Source organism: Parus major, chromosome 15, assembly GCF_001522545.3.
Source record: "Parus major isolate Abel chromosome 15, Parus_major1.1, whole genome shotgun sequence".
In the NCBI taxonomy this organism is placed as follows: domain Eukaryota; kingdom Metazoa; phylum Chordata; class Aves; order Passeriformes; family Paridae; genus Parus; species Parus major.
In genome coordinates, this window is record NC_031784.1 from 7,318,040 (window position 1) to 7,342,853 (window position 24,814).

At 40.9% G+C, this 24,814-nt stretch overlaps 2 protein-coding genes and 1 long non-coding RNA gene across 14 annotated transcripts in view; 2 read left to right on the forward strand and 1 right to left on the reverse strand.

Moving 5' to 3' along the window:
- Nucleotides 1–1,989: 1,989 nt before the first annotated feature.
- On the reverse strand, nucleotides 1,990–24,798 carry COMT (catechol-O-methyltransferase). Of its 11 annotated transcripts, XM_015643648.3 has the most exons (7): nucleotides 18,183–18,376; nucleotides 16,797–16,849; nucleotides 11,206–11,293; nucleotides 8,950–9,232; nucleotides 6,992–7,185; nucleotides 5,628–5,759; nucleotides 1,990–3,265 (listed from the first exon to the last, which is right to left on the reverse strand). In XM_015643648.3, the coding sequence occupies exons 3-7, from the start codon at nucleotides 11,209–11,211 to the stop codon at nucleotides 3,086–3,088; spliced, it is 795 nt and encodes a 264-aa protein (XP_015499134.1). In that variant the 5' UTR covers nucleotides 11,212–11,293; nucleotides 16,797–16,849; nucleotides 18,183–18,376; the 3' UTR covers nucleotides 1,990–3,085. The 11 variants fall into 11 exon arrangements, 10 of the variants coding, with proteins under 10 accessions (XP_015499134.1, XP_015499138.1, XP_015499135.1 ...); XM_015643652.3 differs by lacking the exons at nucleotides 11,206–11,293; nucleotides 18,183–18,376 and adding an exon at nucleotides 19,846–19,862; XM_015643649.3 differs by lacking the exon at nucleotides 16,797–16,849.
- On the forward strand, nucleotides 10,029–11,611 carry LOC117245175. The gene is made up of 3 exons (XR_004499521.1): nucleotides 10,029–10,779; nucleotides 10,912–11,073; nucleotides 11,388–11,611. It is a non-coding gene; the product is annotated as an uncharacterized LOC117245175 (long non-coding RNA).
- TXNRD2 (thioredoxin reductase 2) overlaps nucleotides 23,746–24,814 on the forward strand; it is a 33,205-nt gene continuing 32,136 nt past the window's right edge. Inside the window, exon 1 of one of the 2 annotated variants that reach the window (XM_015643641.1) lies at nucleotides 23,746–23,853. In XM_015643641.1, coding sequence (XP_015499127.1) covers nucleotides 23,781–23,853 — 73 coding nt within the window. In that variant the 5' untranslated portion in view covers nucleotides 23,746–23,780. Of the gene's footprint in view, nucleotides 23,854–24,018; nucleotides 24,206–24,814 lie in introns of those variants that run through there. The other variant, XM_015643640.2, reaches the window with a different exon arrangement.

The following is a 24,814-nucleotide window of genomic DNA, read 5'->3' on the forward strand; positions in this document are numbered from 1 at the left end:
TCACTTCCTCATGCCAGTGGGAGGAGGCAGTGCCTCCTGTACAAATATGTGATGCCTGCTCCATACTCAGACAAGTAAATTCGGATGGAAGGATTGCTTCCATGGGTGCTGTTATGCAAAAGGCAGCAGTGCTAGGTTTGACTTCCTCTTAAATCCTCCTTTCTTGTACACCGAATTGGTTCAATATTTTGAAAGACAGCATCATGTCCCTTTGAGGTAACAAAGATGTTCTGGCAGAAACCAGACCTCACTCTCACGTACTGCCTGAATCACTAAGACAACCTAGACAGTAACTGTCTCATCTGGGGAAGAGCTGTAAATTACCAGTATTTGGTGAGATCATCCATTTCTGACATGAGCTGTGAGAATTTGCAGAGAGCTGTGTGTTGTTTTAGAGGACTTCTTCCCCTTGGGAGCTTTCTATCAGTGCTACACTCTCACAGGCACTCCTTAAACACATGCTCCACATGCACCATTCCATACAGTTTGTGCAAGAATAAGTTGTGTCTTCTAACTGTAATAGGGTGATGTAGTAACGCTCAGTAGGTTTTTAGAATATGTATGAATTAGAAGATCCATTGTCTTTTGCTTCTCCCAGAATTCAAAGTGTGACTTTATTTTGAAAAGTACCTCTTCTCCCTGGGAGATTTCACATTTATGTGTCAGTGACTCCAGATCATATTTGCTCAACTGACCAAAAGGCTTTTTTCTAATTGTCAGTCATGCAAACTGACTCAGGCTTTTTTCTTTTCATCCCTTGCCACCAATAATTAAAAGCATTTCAAAAATGTAGTGAAGTGGAAAAAATTTTTCTTGCATATGGAATTTTGCAAATATTCCAATACTACACACATTGTATTTATTTTTACGATTTTGCCATGTAGGAGATGCTTCCTAATGAATTAAAATACATTTTTATACTAAAAGGTGGTTGTTGCATTTGCCACATGTATTACAAATGCATTATTCACTACTGCATCTTTTGAAATATCCACTCTACAGGTTTCTGCCTCTCCTAATCTTCTTGACAGTCTCTTGAACAGTAATTTTGGCCATTAATGAGCAGTAGGATTGCATTTTTGTGATCCTCTCTTGTAAAGTGCAGAAGAGTCTACCTGTTTACTCTTACTCATCCTTTTGAGACTGGTTTGCTCATCAGCCTGTGATGTGCCCTGCTGTGACAGGAGTGTCTACTGGGTGCAGAGGTGTTTAGGGCTAAACACAAGTGAGGATTCTTTGGAGTCAAGGCTTCAGATGTACCATTTTTTTTGTCTGCCGTATGTATTCAGATTTTTCAGTTTTCTCTCTTTTTTTCTTGTATATGCCAGTAAATGTGCTTGAAAATTATTTTGCATTGCAAATTTTGCAAAAATTCTTTCCAACCGCCTGAAGGACTTTGCTCCAATGACTTGGAGTTGAGCTGAATACCAAGAGGACATGCTGTTGAGCATTGTTACAGAACTAATCACTGACTTACAGTATGAGATGGAAGTGCTAGAACTCAGTGTTGGCTCTACACAGAACAGAGCACAACAAAGTCACCTGAGGCTGCTTCTGCATAATCTAACCCAGTACAGGAAAACTTGTATCTTCCTCAATATGCCAGAGTTAGCTTGTCAGGAAAACTCTGATAGTGTTACCTTCTCCTATCCCTGTGAAATCACACTTTACAAAGCTAGCTCTGTCACCATGGTTTGCTTGGTCCATTTCTAAACTGACTCTCTCACCCTAATCTATTCTAGTTATCATTTGGTGATCCTCTGCTCCTTCCTTGTGTCCTGGAGGTGGATTTTCTGCAGCACACAGGCCAGGGGAGGGACCACTGTGGTAAGGTGGGCTGTGCAAGGAAGAAATTTGAACAGACTTGGAAGAATTCATACTGGGAAAGACAAGAATGGTTATCCTTGATATTCAACTTGGATCTTTCCTTGGCTGTTTCAAGTCTGGAAGCTTGACATGCAGTACAGAATTCACTGGAAAAAACGAAAGTCATGCCCCTGCTCTGTTGTATTTTATTTTTTTTATTTATAAATGTGACTGTTGCTGCCTTATATAATCACAGGACATGCTAGGAAATGCCACTGGATTTCTGCATCATTCAGGTGAGTTAGAGACTTCATATTTGGCTTTGAATCTTCTCAATGACAACCCACACTATTCACATGGTGTAACAGCAGTGAGGTTAACCAGGGTGTGCAGGACCCACCTGCTAAAACCCATTCCTTCTAGACTTCTATACAGCATCTTAAACATACCCAGCACTTCAGAGTAAGCAGCTTGCCCTGCCCCTAAAAAGCATGTACTATGTATGTACAGTATAATGAGGGGATAAATAGCATCTTCTCAAGGTCAAATATTACGTAGTTCTACATCTTTTTGCAAGGAGTCTGCTCCTTTTGTTACCTGTTACTGTGTTTATTTTCATCTGTTTACTACTTCAGTTTTCCCTGCCTCTGCATGGGCAGATGAATAATTTTATTTGTTTGTGGTTTCAAAATTCTGTTTTGTTTTTCTCATCACTACATGGGTCTGCCTTCTTTCAGTGTGTGCTCTTTTCTCTCACATAGAGATGATTAACTTTTGCAGTAAATGTACAAAGAAATATCTGATCTCACAATAGGAGCCTTCACTGCATCAAGAGGCATGCTGGTAATTTAGCAAAAACAGGGCACATGAAATGGTCTTTTCTTGCAACATGGATATTTTTTTCCACTCTTGCTAATGATTAATGAGTTTAGCTTGGGGACACAAGTCTTCAGAAGTTGCAGTGTATTTCCCCACCCTAAACCCACACTGTGGTTGTTCAAGTTAAGCTCAAAATAACAGACTCTGTTGTTTGATGATGTGTTGGTCAAGGCAAGGTAATCTGTATCACCTTGGATTTTCCGAGTTAATGTGGAACAGCGGCACAGGCCCAACTTACTCCATATTTTGCTTTCTACCTCGCCTAAAAAGATCACTAGTGCTTGTTTAATTACAGACTCCAAAATAAAAAAATAATTAAAAAAACTGTAAAGCATGGACAAGTTAACCTGTGTAGTTGCATTTACATCATTTGAAACAAAAGTTGATTATTAATGACTCTCTATCCCAAAAACACAGCCTTCTCCATAGCATCTTCTACTTGCATATATTCCAGATGAGATGGGTAGTTAGTGCACTGGAAATGGGGGCTCTTGCGGACATAGTTAAGGAAATCTGGAGCTCCTGGGAAAATTATATTGTCAGCCAGAAGAATTGAGCCCTTCCTCAGCAAGTTGCATTCCTAGAAAGAAGAGAAATGGCTTCATAGTGGCTGTTAAGCAGACATTGGCTTGAATGTAATGTACCTTCATGTTAACCAGGTATACTCAAGTGACTGCCTCCAAAAACCCATTGTGGTACAGGTCTGGAAGGTCGAAGAGACACGAGAGAAGCTGAGTAACTCTCGGATCCTTTGTGGTCATTTCCTGATTTTTTCTGTTTATTAGTAGAACATTAGAGATGCCGATTCTGAAATAGCAAACCAAGTGGAATTGTGTGGTTTGCTCTTCAGCTTGTTTCCAGCTAGTGATTGTGTCTACATGATCAGTAAGGTGGCTTTGTTTTCCCTCATGTTTAAAAACTTCAACTCCAAAACCATGAAAAGAATGAAAGATTTTCTGCGCTTGTTTTCCTTTCATCTTAACTTTCTGCCATTTTGTTCAGGATCTGGGCATGAAGCAAGGTTTTTGCACAATGAAGATCCCTCTGACAAATTTCCACAAGACATAACTAACTTGCAATAGTCACTTCAAGTGCAATGCTTATCCTCAGTAAACCTAAAAACCTAATTTTTACTGGTATCTTTGTCTAGAAGAAGTTGCTTATCTGAGCTTACCAGCTGTTTTAAAACGAAGTCTGTAGCTAAATCAGCTTGGTTGTTATCCTGTGGTTACAGGCAGTAGCTGTAGCCAAAACATGGGGTATTTTTCATCACTGCCAGTCCATGAGAGCAGTTCTATTGACGAGTGTCCTGCAGAAGTCATTGAGCTTATTGCTCTTGCCTCTGGGGACTGAACACCAGTCAGCACAGTAGAAGTGATTTTAGAGACACGTCAAATACCCTCCAGTCTGTTTCTATTGCACAGCTTACAGAAGCCTGCAAGAGACAACATACTGAATTTTCCACTGGTCATCAGGATTTCGGATGCTTTTCATGTCTGGCTTTTTTGTCTGGACCATTTCCAATATATACATATTTCATTTGAATATATTCATACTTAACTATTAACTATTCTTACTGAAATACCTGCCAAAAATACATTTTAGAAAGTTTGTGACATCTGAGAAAATTTGAGGATCTTTTTCTTTCTCCTCTTAATTTCATGGGCGTTTTTTGCAACTTTGTATCACAGTTGCATCAGACTAACCATTACCATGGAACTAAAAACTGTTTGTTTTGGCTGTATTGTGAAGGCTGAGTTCCGATAAGGATGCACTGTGGAAAGAGCTCAGTCATCCTTACACAGGCAGTTTAAAAGAAAGCATTCTCTGAGTACAAAATAACTGTAGGGAGGGAACATTTTCTTCAGCTACTGCTGTGTAAATTCAATACTAGCTGTTCATAACCCCAAACAAATTTCCTTTTCAAACAGCTTTCTGGAGGACAGGGCTTAAAACTAAAAAAACCAGGGGGCCTGGGTCAGAAAATAGTGTTGTAGTCCTCAAGCAGGGGTCAGGAAGTATTTGGCAGGTTCTCAACTTAAGAGGCAGGCTCAAAAAAAGTGGATTTATTTGTGAAGAAAATAATTGAAAAATGGCACTTCCATAAAAACAGGCGGTTGTAGAAAATGTTATCAGCTAGGAGAGTATCTGTATGTGCTGATAGGTACAGATGTTGTCAATCTCTTATTTAACGCATGAAAATACCTTCCTATCTGTAAGTCCTCTGCAACTGCCTACTGCTGTTACAGCCAACTTACTTTGTAATACCCACAGCAATGGTTAAGGCAGCTTGGGAAGGTACACACATAATGTTTCCACATTTGGGGCTGGACATAGAGTTAGACAGCATTTCCCTGGGAAGTGCCTGGCTGGGGCAGTCTGCACTCTTCTTAACATTGCTTTACAGCAAATTAATTAGGTGGACTGTAAAGACTCAAGACAAGTCAGGCTCCATAACTGTGCTACCAAAATGGTATTTCCATCAAGAGGCTCTGCTGGCATCATAGACCCCGGCAAAAAAAGGGGTACTGAGGAAATTAGAGAGGTGAAGCTGGAATAAGCAGGTCCTACATTTCACCCTTTCCCAGGATCAGGATGGGCTTTGGGTCAAGTGTTCTGGTTGGTGACCATGCAGGCACTCCTATGGAGTGCAAGACTCAGGCCATGCATTCTTCCAGGGAGGATTTCTGCTGCACACCTGTATGTTCAGGAAACAGAATGGTTCAGGAGTACTCACTAAGTCCTGAGCTATGTAGTGTTGGCAGTTGTCCTTAACAAAAGTTTAGGGTCCTGTCTTTCAAATCCTCTTTTCTTATAAGGCTGCTGTTTTGGCTGCCAGTCTTCATTTTACAGCAGATGTGGTCCCTCATGGAGAAGAGAGGTCTCACAGACATGAAGGTATTTGCTACTGTACTTTTAGGACTGGAATTGTGCAAACTGACCTGAAGCAGGATGGTGTCTGGTGTGTATCTGTCTTTCCAGTGGTCCAGGAAGACAAAATCCAGAGTGTCCACTTCGTATTTTTTTTTCAGCTGGGGGATAATTTCCTCTGAAGGGCCTTCTAGGAGTTTAACCTGAAATACAAATCATCTGATGAACTGCAAACCATTAAGAAAAATCATATGCTCCCAGCTCATTTTAAATCATAGCCAGACATCAGGGATCATGTTTATAGCTCAATATTGTGTCAGTTGAATTATTTGGTAGGGTTAGGTCAAATGTACTTTCTTATTTTTTACAAACTAACTCAGTTATGTACCAAAATATGAATTTGGGTGTTTTGGATTTTGTTGGTTTTTAAATTAACAACAGAAAAAGTGACCTGTTGTTTTTATTGTATTGTATGTGTCTTTACTGGAAACGTGGAAATCTCCTGTTGAAAACACTGCTTTTAAGTACTTTTCTTTTTAGTTACATCTCAGTTGAGTCTTGTAGTCCAAGCAAAGGAAAAAATAGAGAGAACAGGTTAGATAAGAATAAAGATGGAGGCTGCAGTATGTAAAATTGATATGGCCAGGAAAAGGAAGAGACAGAACAGAGCATGTTATATCTTCCTCACAGCTTTATTTGAGTTACTACTGTTAAACTGAAAGCAGCTGCTATATGTGGATTTTTGTTAGGCAAGTGCCATAAACCGTGAGAGGAGGAATAAAGTGGTAAAGAAATGTCTGGTTTATGACTCATAGCTGATCAGGAGATTAAATCAGATGGGGAAATGCAGTTTTAGATGTCACTAGTACTTCAGGTTCTCTTCAAGAAGTCAAGAAACACATTAGAAGGTCCCTCAGTGGGACTTATTTCCTCCAGTGTTTCCAGCTCCACTGAAGTGAGTTGTCTGCTGAAGACATTCTCAGGCATGAATTCCCCAACCTGGAGGGGGGTGGGGGGAGGAATATAGACTGTAAACACCTGTATCTCAACCAGCTATATAGAGTCAAGATGCCTCTTACTGCACAAAACCTAGATATGGGTATTGTGACCAGCTAGATTTGGGTGAATACTTCTCATTTGAAGTACATTGCACATAATACAACTGATTCCTGTGAGCTTTTGTAACAAATTGGACTGTGGTTCCGTTTTTTGTTGTCAGTCTTGACACCAATTTGAACCTTTTAGTTTATATTGAGAAATCCAGTGTTCTGGCTTTTGGAAGGCAATGTAGTGAAGTCCTGCTGTGAGAGGTCAGGCACTGTAACTAAGCATGGTGTTGATTAAATTTATAAGGCCCATGGGTACAAGGAAAAAGAAAAAGAGAAAACAATGTAACCAGTTTTGCTGTAGTGGTTACAGACAAAATGGTATTTACCTTATCTTGTACTCCAGCAAACTCAATCATCTGTTTAGCTATAGCAGCAAATTCTGGGTTGAACTCCACAGTGAGCAGACGAGCTCCTGCCTTCAGTAGCCGAGAAATCCTCACTGCTGAGTAGCCACAGTACGTTCCCAGCTCCAGGGCAACTGATGGATTGGCCTCTTCCACTGTCTTGTCTAGAATTTTACCTGGTTAAAATGGGAAAAGATTGCCTTTTGACAAAATCAAAGTGGTTCATATACAGAAGAGCAGGTTAGTGACAAGAAACTTAAAAAATCCATGTACCCAGTTACTCAGGACATTCAAAAATTAAGAGTTGATGTCAAATTCTATACTGTATCCTTTGCAAACTGGCTTGTGATCAAGTAAATCATGGACATTTTAAGTCTCAAAATGCAAACTTTCGACTAAAAGAAATATTAGTTTCATACTATACATATTTCTGAGTAAGGAATTCCCTGAATTAAATAATTTATAGTGTTAGAAAGGGAAAATGCAGACATTTTTTCGAAGAACTTACTGCAGAAATTGGCCATGTTTCTGAAATATGTAACTCCTGGATTTTGAGTGCTCATGATTGTTGCTATTGTTACATGCTGTAGTCTGATATAAAATTTCTTATTCTAAATTCTCATCTTTAAAGGAAAAAGGAAAAGTCTACTTACAAAGTTGCAAAATAATGGTTTCACTGCACGAATTAGTGGGATTGAAAACATTATTCAATTGCTAACAACAGAAAATGTTCCCAAAAAGAAATGACAGTGTACTATGTTCAGTCCTTTTGAAGAAAATTATTTATTTGTGAGAAATTTCCTCTTATTTGTGTGGCTAGAAACTAGATAACTAAACTCAAAAAGTAGTGGAAGGGATTTTATACTAAGTCATGGTCATTAAGGGATATTCTTCTGGGTGTTACTTGTTTATGAAGATTATGATGATGATGATGAGGCATCTTGAGGCCATGTAGTCACTTCTGAAATCTCAGGGACTAAAGATGCACTAGCTTTGATGGGTCTTATCTGAGGAAAGGCCATCAGAGTAAAACTAGAGTGAAATTATTAAGAATTTAATCACAAATGTTCAAAGTTCAGAGCTTTAAGTATTCCTATTCAGCCATGACCCACTGTTCTGCTGCCCTAAGCACCCCAGCCAGGTATGCTGAGAAGCTACTTTCAAAAACTGTACCCATGTCAGAAGAGCATTTCTATTATGGTGCTTACAGTTGTATTTCATTAGCTATGTTAATCCCAGACTAAGCAAGTTTCCCCAGAAATTTCCCAGCAAGAGGTACTTTTGTTTCTAATTCATAAGGGAACATATTAACATTTTGCCGTCATATTTTTTTGAAAAGATTTCTGCTTTCCTGCAGCTATGAAAAAAAGGTTTTGTTCCCATATTTTTCTTTAGGAGACAAGAACAAAATTATTTACTTGTTAAAGAGCAACAATGTCTGATACTGTATGACATGGATAGGATGTCTCTCTTCAACAGAAACTTCTAATTTATGCCTGCATACACAAAATTCATATCGTTAAACAAAATTTTGGGTTTTTTTTTTTTTCAATTTGCTATCTTGTTGTTAAGGATCTGAAATTTAACTTATGCATATGCATTATGCCTTAAAAGCACCCTGTGTATAAAGTGAGGTATAATGCAACCCTAGATTTTTCCCATCAGTTGCCACTCTCTGCTTATACACTTGCAATGTACACAACACAGAAACCCACATCTGCTGCTGTGACTTTCTGAATGAGTCACTGGATACCCCTTCTCAAAAACATCTGCACAAGGAGGTAATACTGTTGACAGAACTACTCTGCTGAGCACAAGGCTGTGTGGGTTAGGGTGTTTGCAGCAGCAGCAGGTGGAAGTTGCCATGTGAACACAATCAGATGTCTCTACTAGGCTAGTCTTGAAGGATCTTTTCCGATGCTGACCCCTGCTGCAATTACCTTTCTCATCACCCACGTTCATGGCCCACTCTTTCTGGGAGCAGTATTTATCTATAGTGTCCACCACACTACAGGGGTCTCCTCGGACTGCATGCTGCAGGACAAAATTTAAAATCCTCTGTTCTTTGCTCTGATTCATGATGAAATTGGTTACTTTCTCCCGGATTATTTCATTCCAGATAAGGGCAGCAGTGCCGTTTTTCCTGATGAGCAACACAATGAGCAACAAAATGAAAAGCAGGATGAAGACAATGAACAAAGGGATTGAAGAGCTCTCCAGCATCTGGAAGAAAAGAGAAAAACAGCCCAGGGTTAAGGTGGCACAGGAGAGGGCTGTCCTTTTTATAAATATTGAGCTCAATAACCCACAACCAACCATACTGAACAGGAACACGCAGAGTTTAATTATGATTGTGTCCAGAGTAGCTGTAAAAGGCTCTCTGTCACTTGGTAATAGATGGTGCTCTGTAGCACTTCCTTTAAAAGCCAATTCTACAGGCAGTTAACAAGTAGCTTTATTTAATGCTCTAGTCCCTTCCCCCACACAGCTGCTCAGTCCTGGCTCCAAGCATCCCACTGCACGAGGAGCTTCCAGCATCAAATGTGTTCTAGCTCCAGTAGGAGCTACAACATCCTCAAAAATTTTACCTAAGTTACCCAAGACCAATGACAAAGATTATCTCATTCTAGGAGATAACAAAATTTCTCCAAATCTCTTCCTACTTGTTCTTGCTTCTCTTTTTTGTTTCCTCAAATATTGTCCCAGAAAAATCCTAATGTTAATGGATGGTCTGACCTCCATTCTGTAGTGGGATTTGGCATATGCACATGGGGAAAATCTATCCCACTATTTAAATTTTGAATCATCATGCAGAACACATTTTGACTTCAGAGGATGACTGAGTTTCCATGGAGATATGCTCAAGATACAGTACAGCTGATTTTGTTCACCCATCCTCTTATCTTAGTTGCAGAGCAAGTATGATTTGTTTGGAGCTGTCAAAAGTATTTATTTTGCTTTTAAGCAGTTACCAATGTTAACAGTTACCCTGAATGCTTTTCTTGCAAAGTCTGACCTGAGACGTTTCCTTTCAGAGCCTGCCAGCATCATTAGCAGATTCTTGGACTTCCTGAATATTTCTTCCTAGATAATATGAGCCTGCTTCATCACTTCAACAGGATCTTGAAGGTCTGAATGTCAATTTTCTTCTCTCCCTCTGTGCAATAGTAGTTCTACTGACTAAGCCAAATTGTCCTGTACCTTTCAGATGGGACTTCAGCTCACTTTAGTTTTTCTACATGAAAATGTTTCACATTATCTGCCCATGGAGAACTTCAATAGGGCTGTGAAAAGATCATCAGTTTAACATAAAATATCTCTCTAGCTTCACTCGACTGGTCTTGACTTTTATGGCTTAGTTGATTTTATGGTCATTGTTCGTGGATTTGGATTACTGACACAGGTGAGAGATAATTATTCTGAATGCCAATGAATGGATGGTGCCCAGGAACCACTTCCTGAGGCCAGCAGGTCTCTAACCTTCCTGCTCTGGACAGGTGAAACTGTTACCCTGCACATCCATGACTCACTTGGTGACAGTCCAGCTACAGTCAGGTGCCTCTAGGACTGAAGACTGCTGGCATTCAGAATTGCTGTAGACCACTGCCAGACATAATCCTCTGGATACAATGGATATTTTGGCATTCTCTGAGCAGACCTTGCCACAGGCTGTTGCTTCAGCACTATGAGATTCTGCCAGCATGTTTGGGGCTGCCCTTCAAAGATCTGTCAGACAGCCAGAGCAGGATGGGAGCAGCAGGATGAACTAGGTAGTGTATTTCTGGGGGAACAGCTTTCCTCCTTTATTGCTTGGCATTGGTATGAGACCTTTTAATGAGATTTATCAAAACAGGAAGAGACAGCCTCTGTAGGCTAACTCAGCCCTGCTCTCTGTCCTGCAGGAATGCTTTTTCAGACTGACTGTATGAATCAAGTACTCAGAGGGATCTACTTCTTACAGTGCCTCAGATCTTTGCACTTGAATCCCACATGACTGCTACCACACATAAGAGGTACCACATGTAAGAGCAGAGCCCACCTGCCTTCCCAGAGGTTGCTCACAGGTAAAAACAACCTACAGAGTGTGTGCTGATTTTTCCATTCCTAGATGAGTTCACTTATTTTTGAGATATCGAGTGTTTTTAAACTACTGGGGTTTTTATTATTTTTAATATTTCTGTATAACACTCCAGCACCTTCATAAACTGGCAGTATGGGTTGTTCTTAGCAGAACTCCTTCAGGAGGCAATTATCCTGAGAACCGCTTTCCAGAGAAGGTACCTTCTAAAAAGAGAGAAACACACACATTGTGGTTTTCTTTCTTTTTTTTAATACAGTTTTTTTCAAGGTTTGTCCCTCTTAATTTCTGTCTTCATAGGTGTGAAAATAAATTTAGTGACAGCAGTAGACTGTAAAGGCAGTCTGCCAAGAGCAAGAGGCATTGGTGATGGTCATGCACCCAGAGGGAAAAAAGATCGGTACCAAAATAGGTAATTGCTTTCGTATTCTTAGCTGGAAAATATTTGATATGAAAATTAAGTGTGTAATTCAAATTTAAAACTACCACTACCTAGGAGACAGTCATGTTATGACAGCTTTAGAAAATGCAACAGTAATTTTAGCTTTAATGTGGATTCATGAGATTCATTAAGTATGCAATAAAACTGAACTTGCATATAGTCAACTTTCCCATAACCATTTATTACAAGGCAGCCACTCTTATTATTTAATGCTTATATGGAGGTTCCAAATACACAGGTTAGCACTGCAACCTCTTCTGTGCTTTAGAAACACTATAATAAAAGGAGCCTTCTCTTTGAAAGCTAAATTTTGAAGTAGAAAATAGTAGGCAAATGAAAAATTCAGCAAGGGAGTAAACAGAAAACTAGAGGGACAACATTATGGGAAAGAACGAATAGCACATATCAGTACATCTGTTTTTGAGAGGACAGATTTTAAAAGAAAACATATTAAAATTTCATGCCCAAACCCATCAAACTGCTGATGAGTCTTTCTAAAGCACTGAGTTATTTTCTTGTGCATCTAATCTTACTCATTTTGGCAGGTTTCATAAGACCGAATCATAACTTGATAATGCAGCTCAGCAGTTTTCCCCTGATGCACACCATAATCAAACAATCAGCATTTGAATGGGAGTATCTCTGTTTCAACTTACAGAAATCTAAAAAGACATTTTCAAAGAGAGAAGCAGACACAAAATGTGGGAATCTGCTGCCCCAACTTACCTGCCAGTGGAGAACACCTAAGTCATTCCAGTGGCTTTAAAAGAAACATCAAGATATTGGCTCAGACTTAGAGATCTGCTATTATGCCAACAGATGTTAAGTTAGGGGATTAAGTATCCCCTATCATATGATACTCAGTTTTTCTAAAATCATAAAAATGCCCATGTGATGGAGCGCAAACCACTATGATCTGTTCTTTATTCTCATGCAGCTGACTCCAGCCATTTCACCAAAGGTTACAGTAAGGATCTTTCAGTAATGCTATTTATCAATCCTTCTGATACATTTTTCCAACCTCTGCTAAGAAAGAATTGCTTAGAATTTCCTGACATGAAAAAGTTAGGATTAGAAAAATTGGTAACATAAATTTTTAAGGTAAGTCCAAGTAACCAGATTGAACTGAGATCTTTTTCAGTGTTTCATAAAAATGGTACAAAGTTTTCATAACACTGTTAGAGGAAAGTGTATGGAAATGTGATGTAAACTACTGATTGCAACTGTTCTCTGATTCCAAACCAACATCCCTCTGCTAAAAACTGATGTTTATTGAGAAGAAAAATAAGCATGTGAAAGTAAGCACCTTTAAATGTTTTAACAAAAGCATATATCCTAGTGAGATTCATACTCAGTGGATTAAAGAAGTATCATATTTAACTATTCTGAAGCTCAGTTCATTACATTAATTATGAGTAATTAACAAGATGTAATTTCCTACAGATGCAAAAATAAGAGATGACAGATATTGAAATACTTGTGAGGTGGAAAACTGCTGGATAGAGCATTTTTTCTAATCAAGGTGAATCCTTCTAAGCCTAATTACAGAGCCTTTCATTACAGTTTCGGCTTTGATAAACTGCTATTACTTTGCTTTGTACTGAAAATTAAGTCCTAAACATTATCACAAAAAATCCACACTTCTGTACAAAGACAGCACATACATTAGACTGGTATTCTCCAGGGCTGGAATGAGAGGAAACTTTGTGACCCTGAGCCAGGGGACTTAGCTTTGAGTCTCATTTTGGCAATGTTTTTCTGATCTGGCCTTGGATGAGCTGTCTTATCTTCCTCTGTGTTGCCGCAAGAGTTAAAGTTACTGCTATGTGTGTAAACTTTCAAGGCATTGTAAAGCTGAATTAATCTTTTTCAGAAAAGTCCCTGCTATGAATGTATGTACAACACCTGGGGAAAGGCAAAGTAGTTTTGTCTGCACAGCAAATGCCTTTGTGACATTATTATTCTTGAGTTTATGAACAACTGGGAAAATTTGGAGACAAGCAGTGCTTCAAATGCTTTCCTAAAGAGCTTTCAGCCAGCTGACAATTCAGGCCTTTGAGGAAAGATGGTACATCCAGTCTTGCTATAATTTTTCATGCATTTAATCTAACTGCCAAGTACCGGTTGGTTGTTTAAGAGTTCATTATGAGTCTCCACGCATCCAGACACTACTTTCAACATTCTGGTGCTAAAGGGTTTAGAATCTAATTTTACTTTATTAACTCACATAACCTGGTGAATGGGGAGCACTTGATAAGTTTATATAATTCAATCTTTTTCAGCATCAGCTGAAATTATGCCTTTAGACATTGATGCACTGAAGTATGGAGAGGATTTGCACACTAGTAAGGATATCTTAGCTGTTCATGAAGCACTGTGAAAACAATGCAGAAGAGTCAGTATATCTCTACACATATTTTAACAATGTCCTGCACTAGGCCAGAGGAGATCTGTGCTGTGCTGGGACTGCAGTTTCTGACTCTTAGAATGAGGCAATCTCTCTTTTGTGGCATTTTGTTTGTCTTGATGTTTTCCCAGAGCAAGAAAAGCAGAGTATTTTGGTCAGAAAGTCTAAACTAACTTCTGCCAAACATATTGTATCCTGTTGCTGTAGGCAACACAATTCAACAGCTTCATAATTTAGTACATTTAAAGGTCAAAAAATATATTTTTACCTTCTATTCTTTCATTACTGTTTATGTATTTTCAAGTGAGTGCAACTGCTCTGTGAAGAATAATCATATTGCCAAATGTGAATAGCTTGTATTTCAATGGAAACTTAGTCTGGGAGTTTGACATTCAGATTTTCCACTGACATCATGAAAATAATCTGAGCAGACTTTATATAATTTTTCACTATTTCTTGCCTGAAATCTAGATTTTCCTCTCAGTTTTTTTCAAATTACTATAATTTAGCTTCACTGTCTCAACTAAAAAACTACCTGTCTTCCACAAATGCAAAGTTCTGATGGTTGTTTTCTGCCCCCATAGCCATTTGTCTTCTTCCCTCTTCTCAGGTTGAAAGGAAACAAATACAAGTTTCTTCTTACTGAATAAAAGGAAAAGAACAGAAAAGTGCCTACTGCCTACTTGGGAGCCCCATCAAATAAGCTTCATAAGGGTGTTTAAATCCATTCTCCCCACATAGATTTCAATTAGGATAATTGCTACCCACTTAAAAGTCACTTCCCAGTAGTCATTCTCTAGATGGTATTCGGTGCTATTACCCAAAGCAGAAAGTTTATATAATGGTTATGTGCCCCATAAAGAAGTGCAGTGTTTAGAATGAACTGGCCACACAGAGAGGCTTTATCTCCATCCAACATGCAGATCCACAAGAATTTGTAGCAATCTAACCCAGACTGACCTAGTGAACACACTGCATGATTAAAGCCAGAGTTTGGGGTGAGAGAATTCTTCAAGGGTAAGAAATGCACTTTACCAGGCCTTAAGGAAAGACAGCTTTTCAGGAATAAGACCCTTTCAGATACCCCTAGGAAGTGCTTGTTTCTGATAATCCTTACTCCTGCTGGAGCACTCCAGATGTGTTTGTACTATTTGTACCACTGTTTAAGACCAGTGATTAGGGTGGCTCAGCAGAACTGTACAAATCCTACCTGTGAGGACTGACAAAAGTAGAAAGTGATCTGCCCTGACAGCATATGAGGAATTGATATGTGAAAAGTTTTCTAAGCTGAGATTTTCATGTTCCCCAGGGGGTAAAATCAAGCTCTTATTGAATGATTTTGCCCCTAATGGAGGTAGGGAGAAAGGAAGAGGAAAGACCACCAAAATGGCTAATTGTCCTCAAGACAGACCTATTTCACAGTCTCTTCCTTATATCACAGGGCTGAATCCTTAGTGTCCCAAATCCCCACTGCATGCTCCTGCCCTGCTTCCAAGGCTACCAGCTAATCTACTGTAAATCTGTCTCTCTCCCAGCACAGCTTTCTGCAATCCACAGGCTGCTCTTCAGGCTGGGGGGAGTGCACAACTAAAACTTGGTAGTGAGGACACCCACTGAGGGATCTGAAAGATTAGGAAGGAAATCTCTGCTGAAATGATGACTTATTTCTGTGAAAATTAACAGCTCTAACACACCAGACAAGGTGGGAGCCACCACAGCAGGTAACCAAACACAGTGTGGGAAGAGGGAGCCTGAGATAGAGCAGGGTAAGGATTGGTTTCAAATCTTGAGTGAAAGCCCTCCCCAGAAAAGTGCCTGGAGTGGGCATAGAGGCTCTCTATTCCAAATTCTCTAGAAATTGCTTTCTGAGAGAGCTTTAGAATGGCCTCACACATTAAGATCTGTTTTCAAGGACTGCTGCCAAAATTATGTTTTTTCAAAAAATTCCCAGTCACTTTTAATTCCAGTGATCCTGAAGGAATGCTGAAAGACAACAGTATGAGACTGTCAGAAGTAAACTGGGTACCAGACTGCTGAGAAATATTGCTAAACTTGGGTGGCAAGAAAGTTGCTTGTGGTGTAAATGTGATCCAACTCTTTTCTCATTAATGCAAACTAAAGCTGTAAATCAGGAAGTTTTTCTTTAGTATTTCAATACTGCAAAGCTGTGCAAATGCATGTGGTTCTGAACCTGAGGGTTTTGTTGGAGAAGTCCATGACAGAGTAAGCAGAAGTGCAGAGACAAAGTAAAGGTTGTTTAAGGTTGTTCACAGAGTTCATCAGTATGACGTAGTTGACAGTATTTTGTTTGTAAAGGACATAAGATAAAAAATATCCATTATGGGCATCAGAAGGATACTCTATAAGCACCAACAGGACTAGCAAGCAAAAGTACACGCTTTTTGTCTCTTCTTCAGAGATACTTTGCAGAACTCCCTCTTGAGAATGAAAACCTCCACAAAACACATCTGCAGCAAAACACTTATAAAAGCATCTATTCAACCAAATGTGACTGAAGTGAAGCTTGACTTGCATTCAGCTTTTTCTTGAATACAAATGAATACCAAATTCCAGCATACTTATAGCCATAAATTAAATTTTCAATTAGTCAGGGTTATCTCATCTCACTTCTTTCAGCTGTCAAGATTTACAATCCAGTACAAATGCGTTACACACAAATATGTCCTACTCTCTCTCACTGAAAGCTGTTGCTGCCCACGGATTGGCTTCCTGACAATGAGTGCCAGTCAAAATGTGGAAAACACCACTCCTTTCATAAGCACCTCTGTTTAAAATAGTGACATTATCTAAGATAACACATCATGTCAAGCCTGACAAATAAGAAAATATAAATATGTACCTTTCTTAGTATAGCAGAAGCTGTTCCCTCCGATCTTTTCCTGTGCTGCTCTCCTGTGGATTTTACAGAATAAGAGTCCAAGAGCCTGCAGTATTCAGTCACATTCGATCACATCACAGGAATAGCTTATCAGTTCTGTTACACAGACTCTAAAAGGAGCGGTGTCCTTTTCCCCAACTCCTCCTTTCACAGATTCTGCACTCCTTAAAGGTGCTCAGTGCTCTAATAACCGTAGAGAAAGCTATTCATCTGTCCCCTAACGACAGCGCTCTTGTTACTTAGTTACAGCACAGTGAATGCTGACAAAGTCAGGTATGAGCCAAATCTGTGCTCAGTGTAAATGCAATGTGTTCAATCAAGCAACTTCAGGAATGAATTTGGCCCAAGGGATTTAGTTCCTTTTTCAGCTCAGACATGGCATGCTACAGCCAGAGCAGAATTGGTAGGAACAAGACCTAGGCATGTGGGTTAAATATAGAGTGCTGCTGGAGGCAGGCGAGGTATGTATAGCAAATGGCTTAATAGCAACTACAGGAGGAGCTGCAATCAATACATTATAAATAGCACATTTGAATTTCTGTGGCTTCTGGTTAGAAAAATATTCTGCTACAAACTGCTCTAAGAAGAGGTTTATTCTAACAAACGTTGTTCTTAGCTTGTCTGTCTATACTGTTTCCTTTGAGGTGGGAACAATATAATCCAGCTGCAATTAAATTGCACCATCAAAGAAAATCAGAAGAAAAACAAAAAGCCCAAACACAATATAGTAATAGTTCTTCTCCTGTATTCTTACTGCAAAACTCAGACCTAGTCAGCAAGTGTTTGAAGCTCAAGCCTAGAAACTTTTTAATGACCTAAAGAATGTGTTTGTACCAAATGTAACAAAAACAGGAGCTGAAGTTCTGAAAACTTCAGACTTTGTCAAGTGATAGGGGAAGTCCTTGAAAGAATTACAGACCACCTGAGAGCATGACAAGAGAAAACCAAATAATTTTAAGCAGATTAATTGAATTAAGAATTGTGGGGGAAAATAGGTGGGTGAAGATTGAAGTGTTTCTAGTAGCTCTAAACAAAACATAACTATGACCCTGCAATACAGCAGTCCCCAGTGTCAATACAGAATAACTTTAAACTATCCCTTCCATGTATAACTGGGCTTTAGCTCTACAAATATTTTCTTTTAATGCAGACATCAAGCACAACAAATTATGAATTCAGTAACACTGTAGTCCAGCTTCACTGACAGTAATTTCCTGTCTGGTCAAAAGCTGGTTTTGTCTTCACGATCCCTGATGCCTCCCACAATTCAAATTAGAAGAGAAATTTTTTACTGCTGGGCTGTGGAGAAAAGAGTTTAAAATAGTAAAACTTACTCTAAGCACTGACCTTGTGTAAGTATACAGCTGCTCTTTGGAGAAGTCCTTGCAGTTAACTACAGCTAGTTGTGGGTGGTGTCAGCCCCGCTTCTGCTTAGCAGCGTAATTTAGTGCCAAGACTTCCCAGATTGAGCAACATCCCATGACAACACTTTTAAAAGTCTTCTAACTTAGAGCTGAATTATATTCTTCAGGCTCGAAGCATGGGAGGAGCAAACTTGCTTCTGCCTGCCCACAGCTGTTTACTTGTGTGATAAAAGCTACGCCAGCAAGTAACCCTTGCTGCTGTCTAGATATTTCATTACATGCATAAAAATAGTGAATGGCAATAACTGCAAATTAGACAAAGCTGGAGGTTCAAGTTGGTTAAGCCTCCCAAACTGTGTGATAATGTCCAAAAATTGCCTCCAGCAGAAAGCTGAAATCTTGTAATATGGGGTATTTTCTTCCCCAAGAGAAGAAATCTTTTTGGTAGCCTGATAGACATTGGTTTATGCCTCTCTTTAATCTACCTATTAGCCTAACATGTGTTCTATGTAAGTATGGATAATTCTGCAAGTTTTTACTAATGTACTAACAATGCTAAAAACTCCACAGTAAGTGAATTTATATACTATCTATATGACTTATCCTTGTCTAGACAATAAAAGTCTGCTTTGATATTAATACATCCAGGTTAGAGAAGTGCAAATATGTCAGTGTATATTGTAATATAATTTTTAATGTAAGACTAAGATCTTAAAAGATGGATTTGGTACTTCAGATTATCTGTCAGGTACTGGATTCACAGGGCACATCTATGGGAAGGTGTAGAGCCAGGAGGCATTAGCCTGAGAGCAACATTACATGAATGGCAGCAGCTCAGGATAACTGGCTGTTTCAGGCTGACTCACCCTGACAGTCGCCACTTTAGCTCTGATGTGGCTGCACAAACTTGAGCAGACTTGCTCATGGATAGAGCTCCCAGCTGCAATCACATGATGCAGCGTGGCGGGGCCATTCCCACTTGCTGTGCATAGCACGGAGCTAGAGCTTTTCCCCCTAAATCCATGCCTGGCATAACAACAAATGGCATTCCCTTCTTCTAATAATCCCAGACAAAGACTGGTTTTTAAAAGCCAAAACAAAGGGAGACAGGAGAGCTAGCACATTATCATAAACCCCACAAATCATGTGAAACACTGAGTGGAAGAAAATTCTTTTGAGCTTGCATTTTCAGAATAGCAGGAGGGATTTTCTTTTATGGAAATTTGCTGCTTTCCACAGTCAAATTAGTCTCTCTTGCTGAGGAACATGCAAAAGAAGAATTTTGAGGAAAGGAAGCACCGCTCATGTCTGAATCCGGAAACTGCCTGGCAATATCTAAAATAGGAAACAGCTAAAAGAGAGCAAGGGTGGCCAGCAAATCTGTAGTCTAAATTTGAACAGATAATACAAGCAGTTATCACTTGTTACTTGAAGTGTCATCTGTTTCTGCTGGTTTTTTCCCTTACGTGCAATCAATTACTTGTTCAGGACAATCTATAAACAGAAGATCTATCTATGTTAAGGAAGGAAAGAATAAAAAGGCATAGATTAAATTCAGCACAAGTCTTACTCTGAGACAAATTTCTCAAAATAATTCTTAAATAATCTTTAAAAGAAAGAGATGGTAAGAAACCAAAAGGTCCTACCTCATGCGGAGACAGCTTAGTTCAACCAGTGATCCAGTAGAGTTCACTGACACTTCTGTAAATTATTCATTAGGTCACACCACAAAATGCAACCTCTGACAGAATCGATTTCCCACTCCACCCACTAAAAAGGACACAAAGTGATGATTTCCAAAGACAGTATCAACCTGACAAGTCTCTTTTTCCCCCCACCCTTCCTGGTTGCTGATCTGGGAATATAAAACATGAAGGAAACTATGCCAGAAAAACAGGAAAGACAAGAAGATGTGCTTGGAAAGTCAAAATTTTCAAACCTTTCTAAAAGGTTTGGTATAAAAAGTATTTGGTCCTGGTCATCTTCATGAGGGAGAAGTTAAGTAAGCTGTTGATAAATATAATAAAATTTATTTCCTACAAAAGAAACAACATACAGAATTGCAAGCTGTCTTTACAATAAGTTCAAAAGGAGAAAGTTTGCCTGCTAACAAAACCAATTAATGACTGACAAAGCACCTTTTTTTGTTGAATGGATTTATGTACCTGTCCGATACAGTGTCTCCTTTACCCTTTTAATACCACACTGTTTAAAATATATTGAATAAACATCTCCCCCTGGAAATAAACCAAACCACAAGTAGTGTATAAGTTAATTTATTACTTTAAATATGGCTCGCTACAACTGACAAAACCCAGTGGAAATATGATGTTAAGTCTGACAGCTATCTTGTAAGAAGTATTTTAATCTCAATTTTGGAAGTATATATTCTTTCACTGCAGAAACACAAGGCTTTGTCTAAATGATTTCTAGTAATAGAATGTATTTGATGCTAAAGGACTTGTTTTCTTAAAAGAAGTTATTATATATATACGTGTGTGCGTGTGCATCACTAATTATCTAATCAACATAACACTAACCACAAAAGAACTAAAAGAAGAAAGCCATATGAGCTGAGCCAAAGATACAGTAGAAACCACATTTGATAACCAGTATCTGTCTCCGGTCCCTGAAAAAGAGTTTTGAAGTGCAGCACAGACACCCCTGCTCTCAGCAGACAGAAGGAAATGCCAGGGGCTGCTGCTCTTACTGATACTGTCACCATCAGCACAACCCACTCCTCCTTGCTGCTGCTTGCCTCTTATCACTCTCAAGGATCAAGCCTGTGAGAATGAGTAGGAACAAACGGAATGGCACAGCACAGACTTTGGACTTTCTTCTGAAGCTGGCAGTCCTGATGGGAAAGCCTGTGCAACTGCACTGTGCTTTATCCTGAGCTGTGGGATACAGCCACAGGACTGGGGACATCTCAGCATCACATGGTCACACAGTGGCACAGCACCACCTGTATTTTCCAATCTGAACAATTCCTCTCATCCTTTCATTTGAGACATGTTGCACTGTATTAGGAACGGCAAACTGATGACAGACTCGCTAGCCTTAGTTGCAAAAGAGAGCACTTTTTATTCTTACAGATCTTTAATAGACAGTTCCGAGAAGGTCTGAAAAGGTAAACCTCTCATTGGTCATCAAACCCACACATTACCATCACTGGACAGTTAGGAACTACACCTCTTGACCGTTTCTTACAAGTAAACAACAAGATGACAAACAACACCTGCAAAGGTTGTTTTCCTTCTCTCAGGACTGTTTGGATTCCTCCTTATGATTTCTCAGGCCATACTTTCTCAGGCCAGTGTGAGCAAGTTATGTGACTTAGTTGCAGACACTGTGCTACCTACCTGATTTCTCACATTCAGTATCCACAGAGACACAGTAGAAGAAACTGAACCCCACCTTCCTTTCATTTGGTTCAATTTAGTTTCAATTTTAGTTTTTTGCTTTGCCACATTTAAGGCCTTTCCTTATTAGCAGAACACCATAATGCTGCAGGGCCATCTCCTCACATAAACTTGTTTTGTGTTTGGGGAGAGTTAATTCTACCCTTGATCCTACATGTCTGAACTAAATTTCTGTGAAGAGCATATGCTCAACACTGCCTGATTCAACTCAGAATAGTGGCTAACATGAAAAGCTGAAAGAAATTTGCATGTATGTACCTTGAAAAGCATAAAAGATTATATCCAAATATGCTTCTTTAATTCAAAGGCCTCTCAGTATGCTCTAGAAATTTCTTTCTAGTGCTGTTGCAGTGGGTAACTGTTTCTGGTTATAACAGAGGATTTGTCTATGGTTTTCTTGTATTTTGGGGGTGATGGTTAATAGTAATGATGCTGGAAAAAATCATCAATCCACTTACTAAAGTGATAATAATTCCTTTTTCATGTGTTTTCAAACATTAATGGGGTTAACAAAAATAAGGAGACCTTACACTGGAGGTGAAGTGAATTCTAGAAAACTTTTTTTGGAGTATTTTAATTTCCTGACATTTCTCCTCAGCTGTGGACCAGAGGATTGATGTTTTCTGAAATAAAATGGTTGGATGCTGCCCCCTTGTGAGCGGGTCCCCTGCTCCAGAGCCTGAACTACGACTGCCTGAAACCTTTTTTTCTGTAGAAAACGTGTCTGATTCTGTGTCCCAAACTCTGGTTTGGCTGTGATGGTATTTAACACGTATGACCCACTACCTACGGCAGCAGACAGGGTAAGTATTGAGCTTCAGTAAAGGCCAAGCCAGCACCTCTGAACAAGGAACTCATTTCCTTGATCTGTTTTGATCAAGGCCAGCTTTGAGGCCTTTTAACTCAGGCTGTCAGAACACATCATATATTAACTCCCACAGCTCCCATTCAGGATAGGTCAGCACCATTGACCTGGTTTAATCAATAGCAGGCATGTGGCACAGGGATAGGGAATGCTGCCTGAAGCTGTAGGGATGCTCTGGCAGGTTGTTCCAAGCAAATATCTGTCCCACTACAGCCCAGCCATGTATAAAAGCTGTTGGTGCAGTTCGGGGTCACTGTTCCACAATGCTTGGGCCCCACTCCAGAATTCCAGCAGAGGAACCCCCTTCTCCAGATCCAAGTCCTGTTCACAATCACAGGAACATGGAGCAACATCTCCTGTTGCCTCTAACACCTCATTTGTTTTGTTCAAACCTCCTCAGAAGTTTCTGACTGTCAGCCAGTGCCCGGCACCTGAGGAGGGGCTGTGGCAGCTCCTATCACCACATCTGCTGCAGAGGGATGGCTGGTTTAGAGGGCAAAGGACAGGTCTTGGGTATCAGTGAAGGGCAGTCATCCTGATCCTTGTCTTTCCCAAAAGGCCTTTCCCAAACCCTTTCTACAGCAGGATCTGGGGGGAAGCCACTCAAGCAAACGGTGGGATTTTTTTATTTTTTTTTTCCTTCCTAATGTCTAACTTTAACTGATTTTAATTGAGGAGCTCAGAATTGGAATAATGTGTCAAATTCTGGGCTCCATAGTATAACAAGGACAAGGAACTATTGAAGAGGGTCCAGCACAGGCCATGAAGATGGTGAGGGGGCTGGAGCATCTCTTATGAGGAGAGATTGTGGGAGCTGGGCTTGTTTACTCTGATGAGAAGACTGAAAGGGAATCACATTAATAGTATGACAGGATGAGGAGCAATGCCATAAACTAAAACACATGAGGTTTTACCTCAGCATGAGGACGAACTTTATCTTGGTGGTGGCAGAGCACTGGAACAGCTGCCATGGGAGGTCGTGCTGTTTTCCTCTCTGGAGACATTTCAAACCACCATTCCACCTGCTCCAGGTAGCCGTGCATTGTACGAGGGGTTGGACTGCGTGATCTCCAGAGGTTCCTTCCAACCCCAACGATTGTGTGCCGGTGTTTGTGATTCACCAGCGCCAGAGAGCCTCTGCCCACCTCCTCCAGCCCCGTGAGGGCTCCGGGCCGAGCGCTCCCCTCAGGCGGTTCCCGCGCGGGCTCCCCAGGGGGCCCCGTCGCCCTCCGCTCAGGCGCTGCGCGGCCACCCCGCAGGGTCCTGGCGGGCGCGGGGCCCTGTGCCGTACAGCATGGCGGCGCTGTGGCGGCGGGCGCGTCCCCCGGCAGTATCGGGGCTGTGCCGTACGGTCCGAGCGCTCTCAGGTACGCGGTACCCGCGGGGCTCGGGCCTGGCAGCGGCCGCGCCTTCCGACGCCCAAAACGCCCTGGGAAGGTCCCCCGAGCCTTTCCCATCGCCCCCAGGTGCCGGGCTCGAGCGGGCCGCCTCTCCGCTCTACCCCGAGGCAGGACGGGCGGCGGCCGCCGCCTCCCTCCGTGAGGGCTCTGGTAGCCACCGCCGCGCCCGGTGCTCCTGCGCAGCTCGTCCCTCAGACCTGGGCGCTGAGGGAACTCCGGGTTAAGGAGATGATGCAGCCGAGTGGGGGCTCCGCAGTGGGGTTGGCCCTGGCCCTGGCCCAGAGGCAGCCTAACCTTTCCTGCGGAATTAGCGCCAAAGGTAGCGGCCCTCCCAGCCCGCTCGGCGCTGCCGGTGGAAGCCCCCACGCCCGGACTCGGATGCTGCGTGGCCTCAGTGCCCGCCCTGCCCGTGACGGCTCCGAAAGCAGCAGCGACCCTGTGCCCTCACTAAAAGGAGTCATCGCTCACCTGCGGCTGCTCCCGACGCCTCACGCCGGGAGCCGGGGCTGTTTGTGCCGAGGCCGAGGTGGTAGCAGGGGCCAGCTTCTCTCTGACCGCACCCCACGCCCCGGCAAGGCGCACACGGCATATAAAGCTTTGAGTCCGATAGGGTGACCCCGCGAAAAAATAGCTGTGTAGAGCTTGCTGCTGTAATGCCGAGACAGTGACCTGTACTAGATCTCAGTTGCATTAGTTATGAGCCTCTTGGGGCATTGTGTAAAAAATTTAAAAATCTTCTCACTTCGTTTGAAGTGCTTTGTTTTCCATATTTCATTCACAAAACCAGACTAGAGCTTAATGAGCTACAGCGCTGGAATGAAGTGAGGAAAACCCAAATCAGCAATAATCAATTGTAAAAATAGTTGTACTCTGATACTGTCCTTTTTACATACCTCTCCCATCTTCCTGGTCTGTTTCTATTCCTTTT